The sequence below is a fragment of the Arvicola amphibius genome, chromosome 1, assembly GCF_903992535.2.
Source record: "Arvicola amphibius chromosome 1, mArvAmp1.2, whole genome shotgun sequence".
Classification (NCBI taxonomy): domain Eukaryota; kingdom Metazoa; phylum Chordata; class Mammalia; order Rodentia; family Cricetidae; genus Arvicola; species Arvicola amphibius.
In genome coordinates, this window is record NC_052047.1 from 91,326,339 (window position 1) to 91,352,336 (window position 25,998).

General features: G+C 36.4%; 1 protein-coding gene across 6 annotated transcripts in view; it reads left to right on the plus strand.

The window, feature by feature from the left end:
• Positions 1 to 25,998, plus strand: part of Ccdc88a (coiled-coil domain containing 88A) — a 156,471-nt gene that overhangs the window by 93,884 nt on the left and 36,589 nt on the right. For all 6 annotated transcript variants that reach the window (XR_005286720.1, XM_038341121.1, XM_038341122.1 and 3 more), the window contains exons 13-18: positions 4,041 to 4,225; positions 7,426 to 7,563; positions 9,296 to 10,366; positions 11,450 to 11,577; positions 18,969 to 19,110; positions 24,175 to 24,339. Coding sequence is in view for 5 of the 6 variants with exons in the window: in XM_038341121.1 (XP_038197049.1) it covers positions 4,041 to 4,225; positions 7,426 to 7,563; positions 9,296 to 10,366; positions 11,450 to 11,577; positions 18,969 to 19,110; positions 24,175 to 24,339 (1,829 nt within the window). In the remaining variant the exon portion in view is untranslated. The remainder of the gene's footprint in view (positions 1 to 4,040; positions 4,226 to 7,425; positions 7,564 to 9,295; positions 10,367 to 11,449; positions 11,578 to 18,968; positions 19,111 to 24,174; positions 24,340 to 25,998) is intronic.

Genomic DNA, 25,998 nt, shown 5'->3' on the forward strand with positions numbered 1-25,998 from the left:
TTGGAGAAAGGTTCAGTGGTTCAGAACACGGGCTGATCTTGCAGAGGGCGCAGGTTTGATCCCCAGTACTCAGATGGCAGTTTACAACTGTCCTGTTACTCCAGCTCCACGGCATCTAATCACTCTTCACGCTTTCCAGAGCACCATGTATATGAATGATTCACTGATCAAGATGAAGACAAAATGCCCACACACACAAAATAAAATGTTTAAAAATGTAGTTTAAAAATATTTTTAAGTTCCTAAAAATTAAACATGTAAAAATAAATTTAACTGGGGCTACAGAGATGAATCAGTGGTTAAAAGTACTTGCTGCTCTTCCAGAGGACAGGAGTTATTGGCATCCATGTTGGGTGGTTCACAACTTCCTATAACTCTAGCACCAGATTATTTGGCACACTCCTCTGTCCTTAAAAGGCACCCACACACATTAGACATCCTCATGCACAAACACAGACACAAATACACATAAACAAAAAATGGAAATAAACTTTTTTTTCAGTTGAGTTAGGGTTTCTCTGTGTAAGTCTTCTAATTGCCCGGGAACTTTCTCTATGGACCAGGCTGACCTCAAACTCAAGTGCTGACACCACCACCATCCAGCAAAAGTAAACTTTTTAGAACACTAAAATTAAAAGAAGATGACTATGCTAAAACTGTAGGACATCACTGAAAAAGAAGAGGAATGGTACAGTATATTCAGTAGTTAAAAAAATTGATATTATTAAAATGTTCATACTATCCACAGTGATCTATAGATTCACTGCAGTCTACTAAAATACAATTTAAGTCCCAGAAATGATAAACAATATTGGATGTCGTGGTTATAGCCATGACTCCAGAACCAGATACAAGATGATCACAAGTTCAAATCTTGTCTGGGTAGTGAATTCAAGACCAGCCTGAGCTAAAAGAATCCATCTTGAGAAACAAAGACATAGAAAAGAGGCAATGCTAATATTGATGTAAAAATATAAAGAACTATGAATAACTAAACATTCTGAAGGCTGTAGAACACAGGGGAATCATAATATGTGATTTTAAAAGTCTACACATCTATACAAACAAAATAACATACTATACAAACAAATACTAGCAACAACAAAAACAAAATAATAAACAAATGTAATAGAATAGCAAGCCCAAGGATAAATCCATGCATTTATGTTCAACTGAATTTTGACAAACACGACAGGGAAATGACACAGAAAAGCATAAGTTTTTCAACAAATGATGCTGGGAAAATTACATTCTATTGTAAAAGAGTAAATTAGACTATGATTTCACACAAGTATAAATGGATGAAAGGCTTAAATAAACAGAAGACTTGGAAATAAATGGAAATTGTAAAACTACCAACGAAAACACAGGGAGAAAGTTTCATGGTCTTGGTATAGGCACTTTTTAAAAAAATATACCCAGATCACAAACAGCAAAAGCAAAAAAGTTTCTGTACAAAATGAAACAATCAAGATAGTTTATAGCATAATATGTTTGCGAAATACACATTTGATCTGTAAGAAACTCAATAGTTAAAAAACAAGTAACCTTATTAAATACTGATCTGAGAACCAGGAGAAGTATTTGTGTAGTAGAGTTCTTTCATAGCATGCACAAAAGACCCGAGTTTAATTCCCAGGACCACATATAAACACACAAAAGAGGCAAAGAATATCAGTAGTAGGCATTTCTTCAAACATGACAGTACATAAAAAGACGTTGAGTGCCTTAATCATCATAAAGATGAAAAGCCACGGTCTGTCTTCACTCTCCATTGTTGCAGTGGCTATTAAAAACACGGAAGATAAGCACTTACATTACTTTTCTCTTTGTTGTAATATCTGACAAAATAGCTTAAGGGTGGAAGAGTTGTTTGGGCTCGTGCTTTAAAAGGGCACCGTCCATCCTGGCAAAGATGACAGTGCAGGAGCATGAGATAGACGTAGTAGACACAGCTGGAAAGGAGAGGGAGAATAGCCCTGGTGCTCAGCTCCATTCAGCCTCTGACCCCAGCCAATAAGATTCACTCACATTTCTCCTTACTCTTAGCCACACTCAGAACTATATCTCCTAGGTGATTCCAAATATAACCAAATCGACAAATGAAAATTAGTCATCACACTGAGGTTGTGGAGAAGAGGAACTTAATGCATGCTCTTAATTGCAGTGTAAATTAGTATACCCAATGTGGAAAACAGGTTTCTCAAAAACACAGCAAACAAAATAACATGTGATCCAGCAGTCCTACTCCTGGGAGTATACATAGCCAAAATGTATAAAGTTTATAAAAGATATCTGTACTTTCATGTTTATTCCAATAGTATTCACAGTCACCTAGATTAGTGCATTTGTCGTGTGTAAAGGTAAATACTGTATGGTAGATCATGCATGAACTTGAGGGATATTACATTATATGTAATGAACCATGTGAAAAGGTAAATACTACATGAAAGAGCATGCATGAATTTGAAGGATATTATGTCATATGTAATGAACCATGTGGAAGGTAAATACTACATGATAGAGAATGCATGAACTTGAAGGATATTATGTTATATTGTAATAAGCCATGTGAAAAAGTAAATACTACATGATCTTGTGGGATCTTTAAAAGTTTGCTTGTTAAAATGAGCTGTTGGACAAAGGGCACAGGATTTCAGATAGGAATAAGTTCATAAGGTCTGTTGTACATCAGTGATTACAGTTAATAGCAGTCATTTATTTGTATGCTTGATAATTGCTAACAGAGTAAAATTTAATGTTTTTAGCCACAAAAATATATATAGTAATACATATCTTTCATACCCTCATTTTTCTATTCCATAGGTGTATATGTGTGTGTTAGAACTTCATATTGAATGCTCTAAATATAAATTTTACTTGTCAGTTAAAAATAAGTATGTTGGTACTAACATGAGAACCTAAATAAATTATGTGGAAATGTACATTTAAGATTAACATAAATAAGCCAGATGGTAGTGGTGCACGCCTTTAACCCCAGAAATTGGGAGGCAGAGGCAGGCGAATCTCTTGAGTTCAAATCCAAACCTGATCTGTAGAGCAAGTCCTAGGACTGCCAGGGCTACAACTTTTCAAAACAAATCCTGTCTTGAAAAACAAAATAATATGAAATAACATAGATAATTTCCATTAATTCTCAAATTTTTGACATTTTTCAATGATAACAATAGAAAATTATAGGAATTAGTTATTTTGTAGATCAAACCATTATATATAATTTGAATAAACTGTGCACAGTGCCATATTGTAACAAGTGAACTTATTTTGTTCTTGTTTAAATAGCTAATCCAGGTTGAATTGACAGTGGTGCTATACTCAAGAATGATGGGAGTAGAGAAATTGCTCAGAAGCTAAGATCACTGCCTGCTCTTCCAGAGGTCTTGAGTTCAATTCCCAGCAACCACTTGGTGGCTCACAACCATCTATAATGGGATCTGGTCCCTCTTCTAGCATGTAGGCATACATGCAGGCAGAGCACTAATCCATAGATAAATAATTTTTTTAAAAAAAAATCTACTTGTGAAGATGCTTTGTCATGACAAAATAGAGCAGATGGTGGTGGTCTTTGCTCCTAAACTGAACATTAGCATCTTAGTCCAGAATATGAGCAGTATAGAAGATCTTCAGATCGTTTTTAAGGGTTCTTCTTCAGCTGCCTTTTAATCTTTGAAGTTGCTCCAAAATTTTATGATATGCCTTATATTTCTTATTTGAGTCAAGGTGATCTTGTAAGATTGCAGGATAATAGCTGTAATTTATAGAGTAACCCAAGATTTGTTGACACGGACATGGCCGTTACCAAATAATTTCTCATGGAGTTAGAATTCTAGTCTCTTTAGTCTAAACTGTGTATGTTAGATGCTCAAGACTTTGTTCCATTTAATTTTTTAACAGTGTCTCCTATACAACTTATGTTTTTATGAAGTTAAAGATCAAGTGTCAGAATACATTAGAAGTCAACGTTTTTAATATTAAAAAGTAAAAATAATTTACCAGTGACTTATTTTTCGATATTATAGCACCACAGAAATCCTTGGGCCATGAGGTAAATGAGTTGACTTCCAGTAAGTTATTAAAGTTGGAGATGGAAAACCAAAGTTTGACAAAAACTGTAGAAGAACTTCGGAGTACTATGGACTCTGCAGAAGGCAACAATTCCAAAATCCTGAAAATTGAAAAAGAAAATCAGAGACTGAATAAAAAGGTAAGTAAAAATTCAATTTTTATTGTAATGTTCAATGTTAGTATATAAATGTTAATATTATATAAATGTTAGTACATTTATTTTCCATTTGTAATGTATTGTTTAAGCTCTTTTCAAGTATTCATAACTGGAATGGTTGCACCAAGCCCTCTGACTGTCATACAGACTCAGTAATAGTGAGCTGAATTTGGGGCTGGGCATACAGCTCAGTGGTAGAGCAATTGCCTGGTAATATGGAGAATTCCTTGGTTCAGTTCCCAGTACTTCAAAGAAAGAAATTTAAGAACCTAACTTGCAGCTTATCTTATTACTTCCTGTTTCCTCTCATGACCATGGAATCATTGTATCATTTTGAAAACAAAACATTAGAATGTTAATCTCCAAAAAGTAAGGAGTTTTTAGAAAACAAGAACAATGATGTCACAGCAGAAAAATTAACTTTTTAAAGGTTTTATTGTTTGTTTTTAGTTTTTGTTTTGTCTGCTTGCATGTCTGTGCACTGTATGCAGTGTCTGCGGAGGCCAGAAGAGGGCATCAGATCCCCCGGGAACTGGCATTACAGGCAATTATGAGCTTCCCTGTGGGTGCTAGGACTCCAATTCAGGTCCTCTGAAAGAGCAGCTAGTGCTCTTAATTACTTAGCCCTGTCTCCAGGACTCTTACTCCCCCAAATTAACTTTTTGTTGTTAAAAACAAATTTGTATTACCCAGATTACTCTCAAATGTCATGAATTCTAAGCAGCCATCCTACCTCAGCCTCCTAAGAGTCTAAGACCGTAGAGCACTACTTTATTTTAAAAAAAAAATCCTTTGGAGGCCGGGCGGTGGTACATGCCTTTAATCCCAGCACTCAGGAGGCAGAGACAGAAAGATCTATGTGAGTTCGAGGCCAGCTTGATCTACAGAGGGAGTTCCAGGACAGGCACCAAAGCTACAGAGAAACCCTGTCTCAAAAAAACTAAAAATTAGGAGCTGGAGAGATGGCTCAGAGGTTAAGAGCACTGACTGTTCTTCCAAAGGTCCTGAGTTCAATTCCCAGCAACCACATGGTGGCTCACAGCCATCTATAATGAGATCTGGTGCCCTCTTCTGGCATGCAAGCATACATGGAAAGAATGTTGTATACAAAATAAATAAATAAAATATTTTTAAAAAAAATAAAAAATAAAAAAAGTAAAAGAGAAAAAAATCCTTTGAAAAGTACTTCAAAAATTTTTGTCGTTTTTCCACTTTTCTGAGTTTATTCTGGTCTTTATTTTTTACATTGAGTTTTTTGTTTGTTTGCTTGAGACAGGGCTCACTGTGTAACCCTCACTGGCATGGAACTAGCTATGTAGACCAGGTTGGCTTCAAACTCATGGGGATTGGGTGCTGGGACTAACAGGTTATGTGCCACCATGGCTGCTGTGTCGTGCAGTAGGCTGACTGCAGCTAAGAGGCAGAGCTAGGTGTGTGGTAATTTGTGCACAGCCGAGAGTCTGTTGCTTGCGTCCCTTGTTTTGTCACTTAACAACTTCTTCTGTATTCTGTATTTCTTCTTTTATCTACAGACTAAATGTGCTTTAAAATGATTTTTTAACCAAGAATATTTGTAGAGTGTGTGTATATCTTATTTAGGAGGCATGTCTTGTTGTCTGCTTTCTGTTTTTTGTGATGTTATGGAAAGTTTAGTTCCTGTGATTAATTAGAGGTTTAACAAATTCTGATATTTTATTATTGCTTCATAATTTGTTAATTGAATTCATTACAAAGAAAGCTTCCTTTTGAAAGCTCCTGCTCTTAGGTATGATTTACTCAAATCATCAGCTGACTAAAGAGCTCTGGTATCCTTTCCCCTGACTCAGAATGTGAACTGGTTCCCCATGCCCTCCTGAGATAACTCAGATTGTTGGTTATGTTGTGTTTGTTTGAGCTCATGGATTTTAAAATATTTGAGGCAATTCAGCCTACCACATTTATTTTACTTACTATCCAACTGTGGGCTGGTGAGAGCCTTTTAAAAATATTTTTTGAGATTATATCATTTTCCCCTACTGTTTCTCTCTCTAGACCCTCCCATGTACCTACTTCCTTTATGTGATTTCAAAATACCTGACATGAAAAAGTTATAAGTAGGAAAAACTTACTTTACTCAGTTTCAGAGCTTCTCAGTCTACAGTGGACGTGCTCTGTGGCTTTTTAAAATAGTTTTTATTTTTTATGTATGTGGGTACTTTTCCTCTATGTATGTCGGTGCACTGTGTGTGTCTGATGCTCAAGGAGATCAGGCATCAGATCCCCTGGAACTAGAGTTATCATTGGTGGCGAACCTCCACATGGGTGCTGGGAACTGAAACCGGGCCCTTTAGGAAAACAACCCTAACCACTGGGCAATTTCTCTGGCTCCTCCATTGCTTCTTGGCATGTGATGAAGCAGAACTCAATGGTCAGGAGCACGGAGGTGAGCAAAGGAAGAGAGAGAGTGGAGGGTGCAAGGATTCTAGCTTGTTACTTCCTTTAGCCCCTTTCTTGTAACACCGTAGACTGGCAAGAATATAGCTCAGTGACAGAAGTGTTTGCCTAGTGTGGTCAGTGCCACAACATGAGGGGTTTAATCCCCACTAATGCATAAATAAGTAAACATTTGAAGTTTTGTCAGGAGGTGTGGCAAGGTCTCACTATTCACATGTCACCATGCCTTGCTGAAAATGTAAGATTTTGCTACAGTTTATTTCTTCAATATTATTCTTTTTTTCCTCCTTTTATTTTTATTCATGCTTTTTATTTTTGCCAAGTCTCTTGTTGTTTGCTGTTTTATCAAATTCCACATCTCTCTTTTTTGCCTTCCTGATCTTTTATGACTTCTTCCTTTCTTACTGAATTTTCTAGGCTAATGAAGCATGTATACTACAAATCCACTATAGCCAAGCGTTTTCCAGTGAGATCTGGGCAGTCCTCATAAGTACATGATACTCACTTCTTGCTCTGCCTTTCTATTTCAAAATACAAATTGTCTTAACATGAAGAGAGAAAAAGAGTCATGTTTTTTTTGATTTTATGTGGCTCATAAAATTAACATGGAATGCTACTTGAAATTCTATATGAGATTCTTAACTTTTACCATTTGGATATTAAAATGATTTTAACTTTAGTCTTTTGATATGAAATGTTTTGTCTGTTATGTATTTACTACATTGGTTTTGTGATTTAATTTTCTCTAGGTTGAAATTCTTGAAAATGAAATTATTCAAGAAAAGCGAAGTCTTCAGAATTGTCAAAATTTAAGCAAGGATCTAATGAAAGAGAAAGCTCAGCTTGAAAAAACAATTGAAACGCTTAGAGAAAATTCGGAGAGGCAGGTTAGTGTATTTCTCACTCAAATAGTTATTTTAAAGTAAATGTTTACACACCACTGCACAGAAACCTCCTAGAACATTCTAGAGTTCTGATTAGCTGCAATGAGCTCCCTTTTATGTTAGTTTTGCTTCTGCCATTTCACTGTAACCTGCCGTCTTTTACAGTTCAAAAATTTTAAGTCATCCTCTGTATCCCCGTTTCCTGAAGTCAGCAGTCTATAAATTCTAAGTGGTCTGTTGTTCTCAGTAGCGTTCAGGCCATGCACGTGAATGGTTATTTTGCCCACACAAGTTCCCCTTGTAGATCCACTACTGCCTACTACTGCTTGTCACCCTGTGTCACAGTGTCACCTGTTCTTGCTTGATAATGGCCCTAAGCTGCAAAATAGTAACATTAGCTATTCATATGTCAGAGAAGCTGGTAAGTACTTCCTTAAGATGGGAAGTTTCAAGTTTTCCATGTAGTGAGGAAAGGAAAAATACACTGAGACCTATGATAAGATTATTGTTAATCTTCTTACTGTGGCTAATAAATTATCAGCATGGTGTGTGGAAGCAAAGCAGTACGTACAGACTCAGAACTTGATGGAGGAGGGTCATCTGTCTATGTGTTACTTTCATTGGTTAATAAAGAAACTGCCTTGGCCCTTAAATAGGACAGAAAATTAGGTAGGCGGAGTAGACAGAACAAAATTGTGGGAAAAAGAAAACAAAGTCAGGCAGATGCCTCAGACAGTAGCCATGCCTCTCCTCTCCGAGACAGACGCAGGTTAAGGTCTCTCCTGGTAAGCTACCACCTCATGGTGCTACACACATTAATAGAAATGGGTTAAACAAGATATGAAAATTAGCCAACAAGAGGCTAAAACTAATGGGCCAGACAGTGTTTAAATAAATACAATTTGTGTGTTATTTTGGGTGTAAAGCTAGCCAGGTGGTGGGAAGCAGCCCACTGCTCCTTACTACAAGAACTCTTTGCATTTCAGATATTCTTGGAAGATCTTGAACTATATCTTAGGGAGGAGTAGCTATATTCTTTTACATATTATATATCATATATTTTAGAAACTTTGAAGAGAAACTTAGAAGATTTAAATTGCTAGTTTGGTTAATAATGATAATTTATTATAAATGCTCTTTAGTTCTTGTGCTTTTAGGTGTCTGTAGAATAATTTCCCTGGAAATTTTAAGGAGAAGTTGGAGAAAATGCACAGTATTCCCTCCCGAATAACAAGGGAGAAGTGAGATGACAGAACAGGTTATGCTGCAAATTGGATGATTTGTTTTTAGATTTACTAGCTCATATTGTTATTTATATGTTACCCAATTAAAAGTTTCTTTTAGAAATGATTACACATACACACAAACAAATAATGTACACATTCTTACCACTGACCCATCTTGTGTAGGTAGGCAATATAAAGATTATTTAATGAAAATTAAAACCTTAGGTCTTTAAAGATATTTGAAGTAGATTTACTCTAAACAATCTGAAGATTGTTTTAATTGTAAATACTTTTCTTTTAGATATTCCTTTAGATTGTAAAACCCCTGAAAACATGAACTTTAGTGGCCTGACAGTTCACATACAAAGTGGCCTTTCAGTAAATATTTTTCATATTAAAACAGTAAGCCGTGCACTCTAGTATCCATGTTCTTTCCTTGTTAGTTTTTGAAAGTTTAAAGACTATGTTTATTCATTGTAAGCTTACATTTTATTCTTTGTTTTAATTAGATTAAAATATTGGAGCAGGAAAATGAACATCTGAATCAAACAGTGTCTTCCTTACGGCAGCGCTCCCAGATTAGTGCTGAGGCAAGGGTGAAAGACATTGAAAAAGAAAATAAAATTCTCCATGAATCTATCAAAGAAACAAGTGGGAAACTAAGCAAGATTGAATTTGAAAAAAGACAAATAAAAAAAGAATTGGAGCATTATAAAGAAAAAGGAGAGCGAGCAGAAGAGCTTGAAAACGAGTTGCAGCATCTTGGAAAAGAAAATGAATTGTTACAGAAGAAGATAACTAATTTAAAGATTACTTGTGAAAAAATTGAGGCATTAGAACAAGAAAATTCGGAGCTAGAAAGAGAAAATAGAAAATTAAAAAAAACTTTGGATAGCTTTAAAAACCTTACTTTTCAGTTAGAATCCCTAGAAAAAGAGAATTCCCAACTTGATGAGGAGAACTTGGATCTGCGAAGGAGTGTGGAGTCTCTGAAGTGCGCCAGCATGAAAATGGCCCAGCTCCAGCTGGAGAACAAGGAGCTGGAGAGTGAGAAGGAGCAGCTGAAGAAGGGCCTGGAGCTCATGAAAGCCTCTTTCAAGAAGACAGAACGCTTGGAAGTGAGCTACCAGGGGCTAGACACAGAAAATCAAAGGCTACAGAAAGCTCTGGAAAACAGCAATAAAAAAATTCAACAGTTAGAGAGTGAGCTACAAGACTTAGAGATGGAAAATCAAACATTACAAAAAAACCTAGAAGAACTGAAAATATCTAGCAAAAGACTTGAACAACTAGAAAAAGAAAATAAATCATTAGAGCAAGAGACGTCTCAACTCGAAAAGGACAAGAAACAGCTGGAGAAGGAAAATAAGAGACTCCGGCAACAGGCAGAAATAAAAGATACCACATTAGAAGAAAATAATGTGAAAATTGTAAATCTGGAAAAAGAAAACAAAACTTTATTTAAAGAAATTAGTGTATATAAAGAGTCCTGTGTTCGTGTGAAAGAATTAGAGAAAGAAAACAAGGAGCTTGTAAAAAGAGCAACTATTGACATGAAAACCTTGGTGACGTTACGTGAGGTGAGTGCATTTCCCTAAGCTCAGCTCTTGACATTGTGATATTTGTACCCCACATTTATTGAACCCATTTTTCACTTGTATCATCTTTTCTATACTTCAGTGAATTTTGGAATTGGAACTAGAAACAATTTCTGACTTTCCTATTTAGATGAAAAGTTTAAATTACATTTAAAAAATGTTAGTAATAAGGTATTATTAATTAGAGTGAGTGATTTCTACCAGGGGAGTAAAGGAGTCATATGTAGATTATACTCAATAAATTAATATAATTTTCACAACTAGTCATTTAAATATTGTTTAACTTTCATATTAGCAAACAAGTTCAGAAATATTAACTTACTCAGAATCACAGAATTAATAAAAGAATTAAATTTCTACATTCAATCTCAGATATTTGAAACTCCAAAGCCCTGTAATTTTTGAGATGCCTGAGAATGGAAATCAGGTTCAACTTAAACTGCAGCATTGCACTATAGAAAAATCTGACATAAGATTAGGTTGGTGATATCTCTTATAATACTTGCTACATCAGAATATGTCAGAAAATTGAGTCTGTACTCATTCTCAGGTATGGGAATGGATGTTGGCATGAGGACAGGGATACCTTACAGTTCTGTGGTCTGCATTTCTATTGCAAGGCATTAAGAAGGAACTTCACAATATGAGCAGCAAGCCAATAAACATGTCCCTGATTCTTCAGATCAATGTGTTAGGCTTATTCTAGGAACCAATGTGCACGTAGGTTTTTGTGATTCTTTAAAGTCCTTGAGTGTGTTGGAGGTTCCTTACAGTTTTCAAACTTACCTTGTGTGTTTACCAGGAAAGAGTTTCTTCTCATTTTATAACATAGCATTATAAAGAAGTAGCAGCACATGGAAAGAGTTTGTTTCTAATAAAAATGTTTTTCCAACAGTATTTTGAACAAGAGATTATTAAATGGTAGTATACTACTTAGCTACTTCTTGGTAATAAAGACAGTGTCAGTGACCTTATCTGGTTGAAATTGACTTCTGTTGTAGTAATTAGAGTCTTGAGTGACTTTCTTTTCTTGACATATGTGTTGTACATTCTTTTTAAAATAAGGACTTAGTGAGTGAAAAATTGAAGACACAACAAATGAACAATGATCTCGAAAAACTAACGCATGAGCTTGAGAAGATAGGTTTAAATAAAGAACGACTCTTACACGATGAGCAGAGTACTGATGACAGGTGAGTACTGTGTGTGTTTAGCACATCACTGTAGTTTTTATCTGTGGAAATTTTGCCCAAACAGTAATATATTCTTGTTTCTGGTTCCTTCCTTCTTTTGGAGAAAGTTTTGTAAGAACAGAAAGAATTGAATAAAGAAAACCCAGTAACTATAAGAAGATAATTTATATAAAAGCAAGATGCCAAAAGTGGCAGAAGATTAGAAACCACCTTTGAGAGTAGGGTGAAGAACCAACAAACAAAACATTCCTTTCAGGAAATAAGTTAACTAACCTTTTGTTTTCATTTGGCTAAGTGGCTCAGTTCTTTTATTTTGTTGCCAGACATGAACCAAAAGGAGAAAAATATAAAACAAAGGAAAGTACATATTGAGATACAATTAGTATCTAAAAATGATGTGGACAAACAGTATAAAAATCACTCTTTAACTTTTAAAGTGGTTGATACAGATTTCTTTTAAAATTTTTGTTCTTCAATGTTAATCATAGTTTTTTATTTAGGAATAATCTGATTTTGTTTTGTTTTACAAAACAGGGTGTCTCTGTACAGTCCTCGCTGTCCTGGAACTTGTTCTGTAGACCACGCTGGCCTTGCACTCACAAAGATCTACTGAGTAGTCTTTTATTTAGTATCCAAAGGGCCATGTGTTTCAATTAGACTTAAGAATACTGTTTTGTGGGCCAATAAGAAGGCTCAGTAGGTAGAGGCTCCTGAGGCCAAGTCTATAAGCATAAATCTCAGGACTCACATGGTAGGAGGAGAAACCAACTCTTGCAAGTTTCTTCTGACCTCCATACACATGCTGTGGCACGCATGCTCCTACACATATGCACACATACATATACACAAACAAATGTAATTAACCTTTTTCTATAATAATATTATTTGAGGCTGGGGAGATGGCTCAGTGGATAAAGCCCTCACTTTGCAATCATGGAGACAAGAGGTAGGATCTTCAGGACTAACGTGAAAGCCATGTGGGATTTAGTGGCCATCTATATAACCTCCAGGCAAGCTTGCTAGATGGACAAACTGAAATTGTTCATTTTCTGATTCAACAAGAGACTGAGCCTCAGTACATCAGATTGATCTAGGAGACACCAGATGTCCACTAGAATACATAATCACATACCATACACACAGAAAATAAAAAGAATTCTGTTTATGTAGAATCAGTTTTAATTCATTGGTACCATTACATTGATACAAGTTACATTGTATTATTTACTATTCTAGCTTTGATATCTCATGCATATATGTTAATACAGTTTAATATATACAAATTAGGAAGAATTAATGCTTATTATTTGGTATTTAATAATGTAGTTTTGGGACTAGTCGGTAGGTTGAATATTTAAATGGTCAGCTCTGTAATAGAAAGAAATAATTTTAGGCATTTTCCTACTCAGTTATAAGTCAGGCAGCCAGGAGCCTAGACATGGCACAGTGGTCAGAGAATACTTGCTGCAGCCCAGCAGTCATTGGTGCACATCTTTAATCCCAGCACCTTAACAATAGAGGCAGCTAGATCTCTGAGTTCAAGACCAACTTTGTCTACAGAGAGAGCTCCAGGACAGCCAGGACTACATGGAGAAACCCTGTTTTGAAACAAAATAAGAACAACAAAAATAGTTGTTGCTCTTGGAGAGGACAGGGGTTGTATTCCCAGCACCCTTGTGATTGTGCAGAACCATCCCTAATTCCAGGGTTGTATCACTTTTTTCTGATGTCTATGGACACCAAGCATGGATATAAGTGCATAGACATATATTTAGGCAAACATACCATAAAAATAAATAAATCTTAAAAAATATTTAAAATTTAAAAACAAGTCAGGCAACTATTATTAAATTAACTTCCCGAGGAAATTCTTCATTTGATTTAATCAGAATGTTAATTGCCAATTTAATCGACTATCTTAATATAGATTCTAAATGTATATCATTTCTTTATTAAAATTACCTTAGGTTTATAGAACACTATATTTCAATTTGTTGGCAAAGCATGTTTTGACCTAAGTGACACCTTGATTAAAAACTTATGAGCCCAGTTTAGGTAGGCCCTTCTTAGGGCTTGTCACCTCTTCCAATCCTTACTGTGCAGGAATCCAGTATTTATTGGTTCTTAGAGCAATTTAAAACCTGCAAACAAGATGTAATAACATCCATTATTATCATTGTTATTATTATTTTTTCAAGACAGCCCTGGCTGTCCTGGAACTTGTTCTGTAGACCAGACTGGCCTTAAACTCTCAGAGATTCACCTGCCTCTGCCTCAAGTGCTGGGATTAAAGGCCTGCATGACTACACCCAGCTCCATGTGTTTGTTTATGTAATGAGAGCTTTTGAGATTAGGGGGAAAAAAACAGTATATTGTCAACTAAAACTTTCAGGAAATGTGATTGGAAACATTTGATCACTAAATTTGGGGAAAACAGAAAAGAATGCCATGTCTTAAGCCACTAAATCAGCTTCCTTTAACTAGTAAGCTTTTATGTTACAAATAAAATAGAGGCTCACAGGTACAAATACATTTAATCTTCTCCATCTTGGAAATTATGCCTCTCAGCATGAGGTGTTGTTCCTAATCCCTTTGTTACACTTGTCTTTCTAATTAATGTCACTGCCACTTTGAAGATACAGCTATTACTAAAGTTTGGTTTCTTATCATTAAAGCATATATAGGTTACTGGTGGGATCAAATATGTAAATACATAACAAAGTAAGTCATTGTTACAGTTGTGAACAGATGCTTTTGTCTCTTTATCCTATTTTCTTCTTAAATATAGTTGTTTCTTGGAATTTATATTTTCAGAAATTTTATCTGCTCACCTGAGATTTTTATTTTTCTCTACATACTGTATAACACTTCCAGAACTGTCTGAAATGATTCAACTATCAGAATTAAACACAGCCAAAATCAGAACCAATAAATGTATTAAAAACTGCTTTAGAATCAATCTAGCAACAAAATGAATGAGATTTGTTCTAAGTATTCATGAAACTTAAAATCTTTTCGGGCAGAAAATATAAAAACTAACTATAGATGCTGAAAAGAGGCTATGTCAGACTTGGTTAACTCTCTATTGGAGACCTTATCCTTTCTGAGGAGTGGACGGGGTAGGTAGATGGAAGGTATGGGGAGCGGGAGGAGGAACTGTAGTCAGTATGTAAATTGAAAAAAACTTTAGATAAAAAAATTTTAAGAAAAGAAAAAATAGCTATGTGGCTAAGAGTACTTGCTATATTTACCTAGGACCCAAGTTCACTTCTCAGCACCCATGTTGTATGACCCTTTTGGCCTTTATAAGCACCTGTACATTTGGCATATATACATTCATGTACATAAATAAAGTGTTAACTGTAGTAACAGGCAGGATGGTGTAGAGGGATATTCGCATTGTTACCCCGAGACTGCCAATAAACTTTACCTTGAATCAGAGAAGTGGTGGAGAAGCCACCAGTGACATCCTCTCTGTCTCCTCCCTTGATCCAAAAAGACTCATGAATCTTTCTAAGCCCCTCCCTACTACTTCCTTTGTCTCTATCTGTTTCCTGGGTCCTCCAAAACCTCTATGACTAATTCTAGTCAGCTAGTTCCTAAATCTGTCCTCTGAATCAAGGTAAACTTTATTTCTGGTCTCTATGTCAATGCAAAAAAAATATCCTGCAACATTTTCCCCTTTTGTCTAAATAAAAAAGGAAGGTTTTAACTGTAAAACTACACACAATAAGAGTGATTTCCAGGTATTGCCTAAATAAAAAGGAAAGGTTTTAACTTGGACAAAACTGTATACAATAAGAGCAGTTACCAATTTAGAATTACATTTGCAATGTCCAGTCAATTTTTATTTGGCAAATTCAGAGAAAAGACTCAATCTGTCCTATCATGGTGACTCCAAAGTTTTGTACCTAATTTACTTTATAACATAACTTGTATTATCAACCTAGAAAAATCTTTAGACCTTAAAACATTTTCTCAGATAACCAACTTAAGCTTTTATGTCTCTCAGTCTTATACTTTACATCTCTTTTGTGAGTTTCTTTTCTGAATTTGGTAACATGGAAAACTGTAACTATAGCTTCAACTCCATCAGCAACCCAAGAAAGATATATTACATGAATAAACAGGAAGTGCAAAGCAAGCAACTTCTAAAACTATAGAAATGACAGAGACATCTGATTGCCTAGACAGTCACCCATGACTGCCTAGACAGTCACCCAAGGTTTTTCTGAAATGTTGGAACATTCATCTTTGGCATACAGGCCTAGAATATTTGACACATTTTTCTGTGAAGCAGGAATTTTGAAAGACTGTTGTCCTACCTTGTCTTGGCAAAGTTCAGCAGTCAACTTCCTTGGTTTTGTGCTTGTCCAGTTTGGACAGCATACTGTCAGCAGTCATGGCAAGCGCAGTTTCTTGCCCAGTGGCTAACTTTGCCACAATGAAAGCAAACGCCATGTGGAGGTTCTTTGATCCATCATCCTTTTTTTTCTTTTTTCTTTTTTTTTTTTTTTTTTTTTGTTTTTCGAGACATGGTTTCTCTGCAGCTTTTTTAGAGCCTGTCCTGGAACTAGCTCTTGTAGACCAGGCTGGCCTCGAACTCACAGAGATCCGCCTGCCTCTGCCTCCCGAGTGCTGGGATTAAAGGCGTGCGCCACTGCCGCCCGGCACTCCATCATCCTTTTTAAGCAAATTGTTGCTGCCAGTAGATGTGTCTCGCTTTCATGAAAAGCCTATTATTAAAACATATTGAATTCCATAGTCTGTAGATCTCTGAAGTGTTTGAAGACCATCTATCTGTTTAAAATATATCTGTTTGATCTGGAAAATATACCTGTTATGACTACAACTTTGATTGTTATAGATGGTGAACTACTAACCTGCATTTCTTTATTATCCTAATAGTTTTTGATGGTAGCTTTCAACGACTAGAACTTTACATTTTTAAATGAGCTACATAGGTACAATACCTTAAACAACAGAGAAAACATACAGTGTGTTCTAACAAAAACAACCTTGTCAATATACAAAAATCCATACCAATATAAAATATTTGAGATTAATAGTTGCTTTTTAGTTTAAAAGTAGATTCAATAATATACCCTTTTACACTTTTGCTCCTGTATCCCCCTTTTTCTTTTCAGAATGAAATCCCTGAATCTAATCTCCTTTGCTTAGTTTCCTTCCTGACTATGACCAATAACAGCTTGCAACCAAAGCCCTTAAACAATACTAAACATCCATAATCTACTGAACAACCACAAACCACTCACTACCTCTTGGGAATGTGGGTGTCATGTTCTTAAAATTAATTCCTGTTGTCTGAGGGCAACGGCATCTTTAGGGAACCCTGAGGAAATTAAGATAATGGTCAAATCCTGGGAGAGCTAGCAGTTGTCCAGTCTCAGTGTAATGGGAAAGGACAGGGCTTATCCGAAGTCTTGACTGGAGTAGTCTGTGAAGCTGGATCATCTTAATTAACCACTTTGAAGTTGTCCTGAGCAGCTTATAGTCCAAAGCTGGTCTTTGGGTCATGTTTGTCAGCTTATCCAAGTGGATTCATCATTGTGGACCCTATGATCTTAGAGACCTCAAAGGTCATTGTCAGGAATGGTCACGATTCCCTGCAGAAAACTTAAAATATTTTAAATGTTATATGCAGCAGATCTCTGAGAAGTTAAAGTACCATAATCTGTTAAAGTATATCCAGGGTACACAAACTTTCCTAGTTACCTGCTTCAGACTCAAGCCTGAAGTCATGTACAAGAAGCTAGATGAAGCATTTCTAGAATTAATTAGTACTCTGTATGTATATCACAACGTTTATATATAGATATATAATAATCTTATAAATTATACCTTTAAAAAAGTTTTTTTTTAAGTCAAAACCAAAGGATTATGAGATTAACGATGACAGAATAGTCCCTTAATTTTAGTTTTCTTCTGTCCTATACCAGGTGGCTCTTCTTACATGACACAGACTTTGGATTCTCCTAAAGGAGAGAGCCATCCTCCAACTCCAAAGCCAGCCTTAATTTTTAAGGGAGTTGGTACTACAGAAATGACATTTGCATTATATGTCTGTAGAGTACATTAGAAACAGACATTTGGGGAGGTTTATGAAATTCTATCATGTTGGAAACGTACTATACTGTTAGGCCAGTTTACTTTTCTTCTTGGGATATTTTTCGTTTGATTATTTGTCCTTCTGATGTTTCATTTGTCCAGTGGTTTTGTCTTTAGATTCCTTTGTAGAGGGTTTTGTGTAGCTCATACTGGATTTTAACTAGTGATGTTGCTGATAATGACCTCAAACCCTGCTCCTGATGTTTTTACTCTCAGGTGCTGAGATTACAAGTATGCACCACCACACCCAGCTCTATCTTTGAGAGCTTTAGGTATAAAAATTGCATTAACTGAATCCTTTATTTTACTGTATACTCTGAAATTGCTGTGCAAGTGTGAAGACCTGAGTTTGTATCCTTAGTACCCATGTAGAAAGCCAGGTATAGGTATGTGTGCCTGCAACCCTGGGTGGGGTCAGAGATTAGGGATTGTATAATAGGAGGATGAGGAAGACCTCTGGGATGTGATGGCCATCCTGCTTGACTGAAAAATTCTAGGTTCAGTGAGAGCCCCTGTCGGGACTAAGGCAGCGACAAAAAATGATAACCCCTCTGCCCATCGCACGTAAATGTGTACACATATGCATATATCACATATGCATAATTTTTTAAACTACTTAATAACTGATTTACAAATTCTAACATACTGTAAAGTAACTAGAATATTGGTATTTGTCTGACTCTTACCACTATGTGTCATGACTATAGCATTGTCTTTTTTACTGTAACTGTTTAAAGAAACGGCCAGTATTGATGTGTTTAGTTTTGCTTCTTGTTTGGTCTTACTATGCAGCCCTGGCTGGCCTAGAACCCTCTTTGAAGGCTAGGCATGCCTGTGCTTTCCAGATTTTGGAATAAAAGGTGTGTGTCACCATGCCCAACTTAGGTTGAGTTCTACGTCTTAACTGCTCACATTGGCCATTATGTAAAAATGCATGCATAATATCACAGACATATATGTGATATAATAGATACATCAACTTTTTTTCTATTTTAGTCTTATAAAACTAAAAGAAATATTTGGGGATTTAGCTATTCAGTTTCCCTTTTTGAGCATTAATAGTTGTTTTGGTAGTCTTGACAATAATCAGTTCTATTTAGTTACTGAAGTTTGATCTGTGACTACCACTAAGGGGAGGGTAACTTACATCAAGCATGAAGGCTTATCGATCTCATTTAATACATCAGTGTTGCAGTCAGAGATTGTCTCTAAACATGTTTTGACATCTAGTGACAAACTGTATTACTCTTGTACTTGGATAGTAGGTACAAACTTTTGGAATCAAAATTAGAATCCACTCTTAAGAAGTCCCTTGAAATAAAAGAAGAAAAAATTGCTGCTTTGGAAGCTCGGTTAGAAGAGTCTACAAACTACAATCAACAGTTGCGCCAAGAACTTAAAACAGTAAGTTTTGGACAGAACTAATGGGAGATCACCAACTCCAGTTGGAATGGGACTGATGGATCATGCGACCAAACCCGGCTCTCTGACTGTGGCCAACAGCGGAGGCTGACTGAGAAGCAAAGGACAATGGTGCTGGGCTCTGATTGTTCTTCATGGACGGGCTCTGTGGGAGCCTTCTCAGCTTGGTCGATCACCTTCCTGGACCTGGGGGGAGTTGGGAGGACCTTGGTCTTAGCATAGAGTGGGGAACCCTGATGGCTCCTTGGCCTTGAAAGGGAGGGAGGGGAGGTATGGGTGGAGGGGAGGGGAGGGAAGGGGGAGAAGGAGGGGAGGGAAGGAGATGGAAATTTTTAAATATAAAAAAAAATAAACCATGAGAAAAAAAAATAAGTTCTGTACATGTTCAGTTGGCATCTGCCTATTTCTGCCCTGTCAGAGGCAGACCTTCTCCTGGATTCTTCCCTTCCAAATAAATTTTGTGAATGAGTTTTGAGTGAAAACAAAAAAAAAAACAGTTTTTTCTTCAAAAAAACTTTATAAGTGCTTGAACAGAAAAACATAAAAAATAAGCTGTATTTATGTTAGTATTTCATTGTTTCGTATATTTGGGAGTATACTTAAACGTATCTTTATTTGTTTGGAGGTGCTACAATTTACTCAGTGTTTTCAAGTATGTAGTAGTCCCTCTTAGAGGTGAGGACATAAAGGATTGTAGAAATGGGATGGACAAGAAGCAGGCTTATTTTGTTTCAGAAATTCAGTTTTTGAGATACTGATACCTTTCCCTGGTGCATTTTTCCTGTTGAGCCTCCAGGTAGATTTTAATAAAGATACAACTGTGAAGATGCAGAGGACAGGCATAGATAGTTTGTGTAGGAAAACAGCTGGTCTGCTCACAAATACGATGCTGTCTAGGTCTGCTTTGTGATATTTGGAATTATTGAGTGAAGTTAAGCACTGTGTTCACTAGATGAGTAACTTGAAGTGTAAAGGGCTCACCTATTTGAAGAATGAGAAGAGTTCCATTCTGTGTTACTCTTCCCTTTTCAGCCTCCGCATTGCTCCAGACATTGGCTTTCTCTTAATTTTCCATTTTGTCTAGACAGGATCTCTTGTAGCATAGGTTGTTCTTAAATTTATCCTGTAGCCAGTGATAGCCTTGAACTGATCATCCTACATTTCCTTAGCACAGGGATTATAGCAGTATTCCACATGACAAACAGATGGAGTGATGAGATTACTGTAGGCCACATTTAAGACTATTCTATTCAGAATAACCCTAGGAAGTACAAATAGATGGTTAGGTAGTGTTACGGGTCTCTCCTTATAATTATGTGAGATTCTTTAATTTTTTTCATTTATTTGTATTTACACACACCCACTTTCATACACACACACACGGGGGGGGGGGGGGGTAGGAGCACACCACAGCATGCCTGTTGCCTATAGAGATCAAAGGACAACTGATGGGAGGACTCTCCTTTCTACCATATGGGTCCTAGGAATCAAACTCGGTTGTCAGGTTTGGCAGCAAACACCTTGAACTGCTGAACTGTCTTGCTGATGCTTGAGATGTATTTGTACCAGATTATGGTTCAAGTAAAACAGATTTACACTGGAGTAAGAGAGCACTACCCTGGTTTGAGACTTGATGCTTCAATGCAGTAATTAAGCCTTACAACTCCAAAAGTATAAATCTAAAATCTCCAAAATGTGCATCCTGATTATAAGAGTTGCTGCCTGTAGAGAAATCCAGTAATTCTTCTTTCTATTAGGTAATTAGTTTTCCAATCCAGATAGTGTACCAATCATGGGTCTTACCCCCATAAGCATTATTGCCTAATAATCAAATATTCTAGTTTTATTATGCTTCTAGAGCAGCTGTATTCAACCTGTAGGTCACAACCCCTTTGGAGGCTACATATCATATTTTTATATTAATTTGTAACAGCAGAATTACATTTATGAAGTAGCAATGAAATAATTTTATTGTTGGGGTCACCACAACATTAAGAACTGCATTAAATGATTGATGCATTATGAAGGTCGAGAGCTACTGTTCTAGAGGAACAGTTAACCAAATTAGGCTTTCTTTGGCAGAAAGGGAAGACTTTTTGTTCACCGTATACCCACAGTATCTTTTCTGGTGTTTGTTGCTGATTTTGCCATCATGGAACCTATTACACTGGTTCAGTGTTCTACTTTGTTAGCATAAATAATTATTAATCAGCTTTAGGTCCTGAATTTTGTACTCTATTAAACAATATTAGTAAGTCACAAATAATGATAACTTCATAAAGCTACTCAGCAAGAAAATAAGTAGGTTTGTACATGAGTTAGTTTTTGTATTTCAAGTCTAAATATCAGAGATACCAAATTCCATCTTTGTCTTTAACTTCGGCCATTTTTCATAATGGCTATAAACTGACTTACTCCTGTATACATGAATTCAAATGGAATTTACTTTCCTAAGCTTTCAATACTGTACGTGAAGAGTCGTATTACTTGAAAATAGACCCTGAAATTTAGACATAAACAATGTAAACTAAGGTATAGAAATATAAAAGGGAATTTTAAAAATCCAAAGGAAGGCAGAATGAAACAGAACAAAGTACAGATTGGACAAATAGAAAATAAACAGTAAAAGGGAAGTTTTTAACCAAATCATAGTATATTTACTGTAAAAAGGTCTAAACATTTCTGTTCTAAAGCAGAGATGATTATACTCAATGGAAAAGTAAAAGCTAATGAAATGCCACCTACAAGAAATTTTGATAATAATATACTATTGTAACACTAATCAAAAGAAAGCTATTATGTATAAAGATTAGTTTTATAGTAATGATTTATCTCATCTAAAAATTATAAAATGATCATTTTAGCTTCATGACACAGCAAGATTAAATGTTCTCATGTCTAACAACAGCTTCAAACTATGGCAATATTGATAGAACTACATGGAGAATGACCTGTCTGCAATTATAGTTAAAGGATTTAATACCAATCTTACATATAAAAGGAACTTTATTAAATAAATAAGGGTGTTTATAGATGACCTACACCAAATATCATCCTTAATGATAAAAGACTATTACTTTCAGGGGGAAAAAGCAAAGCTATTCCTCTCAGTATTTGACCACAGCCTTTGTAAGCCTAGGAAAAAGACTGTATGAGAAAATAGGAGTTCCAAGATCACTAGCCAAACTTTACATTCCATTCCATCTTGGCTTTTTTTCTTATCGTTTTCTAACTCACTAGTAATGCTAGCTTACTGCTAAATTAAAGACTTAAGTTTTGTACAACATGAACTATTTTAATCATTTCTACCCTTAATATAAACTATGGTGATAATTTTTAATGTACTGTAAATATCTAAAATAAACTAGTAAGTCAAGATAAGTATAATAGTAAATATAATTAAAGAGGGACTAAGGAGATAGCTCAACAGTTCAGAGTATACACTGTTCTTCCAGAGGATCTGAGTTTGATTCCCAGCACCCACAATAAGTGGACCACAGCCACCTGTAACTTCAGGGGATCTGAACCCTCTGGCCTTTGAGGGTTCCTATACTCAAATGCACAGATGGACACACATATACACACACATTTAAAAATAACATATTTAGGGGCTAAGGAGATGGCTCAGCAATTAAGAGCACTGACTGCTCTTCCAGAGATTCTGGGTTCAATTCCCAGCATCCACATGGCAACTCACAACTGTTCCATAACTCCAGCTCCAGAGGGTCTTCTTCTGCCCTTGGCAGGCATTACATGCACATGGTGTATACATACCTTCATGATGCAAACATTCACACACAGAATTTGTTTTTAATCTTAAAAATAAATTTTAAAAATATCTAATTACAGAGAAATGTTGAATTTGGCAATTTTGATCATTGAAGTGATCAGGATTTTTCATGTTAGTAGCGGTTCAAGCCTATGTATTACTCAGTGTTTTCTGGGGTTATTGCAAACTAAGTCAATTTGAGGCCTATTGTGGTGGCTGACATCTGTAGATTTAGGACTTGTGGTAGAAAATAGGATCAGGAGTTCAAGGCCAGCCTGGGGCTACATAAGACCTGTCTCAAAACAACAAACAAAACAGTCAACTCAAAACTAAAAGCTCCCTTCTGAAGATACATCCTTGAATTAGTTATTACAAGATAAATTACACTGATGATGTGTATGGATCAAAAGCTAAATGAATAAGTTACTTTATTAATATAACTAGCCTATATTAATTAAAGCTAGGTAATATATTATCCTTAGGAAATTAGATTCCCAAAGATACTTCCCTAACTAGTTTAGGAATCTTTTAAAGTCAGTGTTAACATGTAACAAATATTTATTTGCTTTTCACATACAGATCTCTAAATTGGTTAGCAGTTGCTGTAAAAGTAATTTTTAATATTAAGTAGCATATCAGTGTTTGGTTAATCTGTTATTTCCTAGCCATTTTCTTCATTGTTGTTGTTTATTAGATTTTATTTTTTTATCCTGGATTGTCCTTTCCTAGTAAGCATGAATTATACATATATGTTGTTTGATGTAATGTTGGATGTGTGCATGCAACCCGAGAATGTGTTGACATTAGCACTCCTTAGGAAGGCTGCTGAGGCCCATTCTCATTACCAGTAGGAGCAGAGTGTATTACAGGAGCACTCAGAGGAGCCAAGTATTTTTTCATTCTTCTAGAATAATGTACATTACAGTAGTATTATGACATAGGGTTTCCTTTTATGGTTTTGTGTGTGTGTGTGTGTGTGTGTGTGTCTGTGTGTTGGGGGGGTGAGAGTCCTCGAGCTGGATTTATAGATGGTTGTGAACTGCCCAAACTTTGGTTCTCTGGAAGAGCAAGAAATGCTCTTAACCACTGACTGCCTCTCCAGTCCCCAAACTTGCATTTCAAAAAGCTTTTGATCATAGTAATGGTAATCACACATATATCATATTTTTAGATAAAGTATCTGTAATATTCACCAAACCAATACAGACCCAAAGTAATTGAGAAATATAAAAATATTGGTTTTTTTCTTCCCATTAAAATATTTTAAATAATTTTAGGTGAAAAAAAATTATGAAGCTCTCAAACAGAGACAAGATGAGGAAACAATGGTGCAGAGCCTCCTGCCTGTCTCTGGGGAAGATAACAAGTGGGAGCGAGAAAGTCAAGAAACGACCAGAGAGCTCCTGAAAGTCAAAGACAGGTTAATTGAAGTAGAAAGAAATGTAAGTATTTAAAAACTCTTAGTAGGGACAAAATTCTTCTGAAATAATGAATTGTTGGATATATATCTCTCATAAATTTATTTTGTACTTTCTTGTGTAGTTTATCATATAAAAAGTATGCTTTGCTCCTTACCCTCTTGTAAGTCAATCCCAAGTTTAATCAGTGCTCCATCCATCATGTCTGCAAAACCAATATCATGTAGACAGTGCTATCAAGTTCTGTCAGGTAAAGCGTGACCCGTAGGATTATGTGCAGTACCTCTGTGTGCCTTTCAGGCTGACTGGGTTGTTTTTTCCCAGGGAACTCCTTCAGCAGTACAAAATCAACACTGATTTTTATACAATGGAGTCTGGTGGCTGGAGTCTTGTTCTCCACCCACCTTTGAAGTCCCAGGGAAGAGCAGGAGGCTTCTCTTTAATAATTACAACTACTGTCTCAGAACCTAACTTGCCTATAACTTTATGCCCTCTCCTGCTGTTAGTCATTTTTGTATCTTTTTGCTTTGTTTCTTTTTTCTTTCTTTTTTCTTTCTGGTTGGCTGTAGAAGGAATAAAAACAGCAAACAGTAAATGTAAGCATTAGAGCTCAGGTGGAAATGTATCCACGCTGGGAGTCAAAGAATACCACAGAGTCACACCACACAACAAACCTCACACAAGAGATTGGGAGGGAAACAAACAGGAGAGTGGCCGTCTCTACTCAGGCTAGAAACAGCAGAGAACTGAACAGAATAAGGCCTTATACAGAATTTCTTGGGAAGGGGGTGGAGCTTTCCAGGGTGGAGATTGGGGGACTTCATGTCCAGAGATTGGGTGGGAGCAGGGTCCAGAATTTAGGTTATTCTGTGGGTGAAACCTAGCAGTTCGAGGTCCTCAGGTGAGGGGCCTGGCCACTTGAGGGGCTTACAGTTACCATGACACGGTATGAATGCTATCCTGTTTTTGAGATTTCCTCCACCAAAACAATTTATCCATGACTTGGAGGAATAAAACCATTTGTTTGCCAACATGTAATGTGAATGGTGTCTATCTCAGCTCCCTTAGAGTTCTCCCACTGTCTGTTACTCTGCTCTCCAGTCACACTAGATTGGCCCTTGCTTATTAGTGTAGTGCTTTTCTAGTCCAGAATTTCAAACTCTTCCCTATTGCTCCTGGATTCTACTTCCAAAGGCCTGAGGAGTGTGTGGCCAAGTTATCACAACAACAGGCCCACTTTGTAACAATACTATCCATTAGTTACAAAGATACTATGAGAAGCAACATGAAGGGTCACAGTTCAAGGATAGAGTCCATGAAGGCAGGGAAATCATGGCAGCAGGAGCCTGAGGCCCTGCTCATACTGCATCTGCAATCAGGAAGCAGAGATACTATTACTCAGCTCACCTTTGTATCCGTTTTCAGTCCTGTACTCCAGTCCCTGTGATGGTGCTGCATCAGTTAACCCCATTCCCTCATAGACATGCCCAGGCTGTTTTCGCAGACAGCCTAGCTCCTGTCAGGTTGACATTCATTTTTAACCATCACATCATCATACATGACTGACTTGGCTACATGGTGAGTTCAAGACCAGCCTGGACTATATGATACTCACATCAAAACAATGCGAGAGAGAGAGAGAGAGAGAGAGAGAGAGAGAGAGAGAGAGAGAGAGAGAGAGAG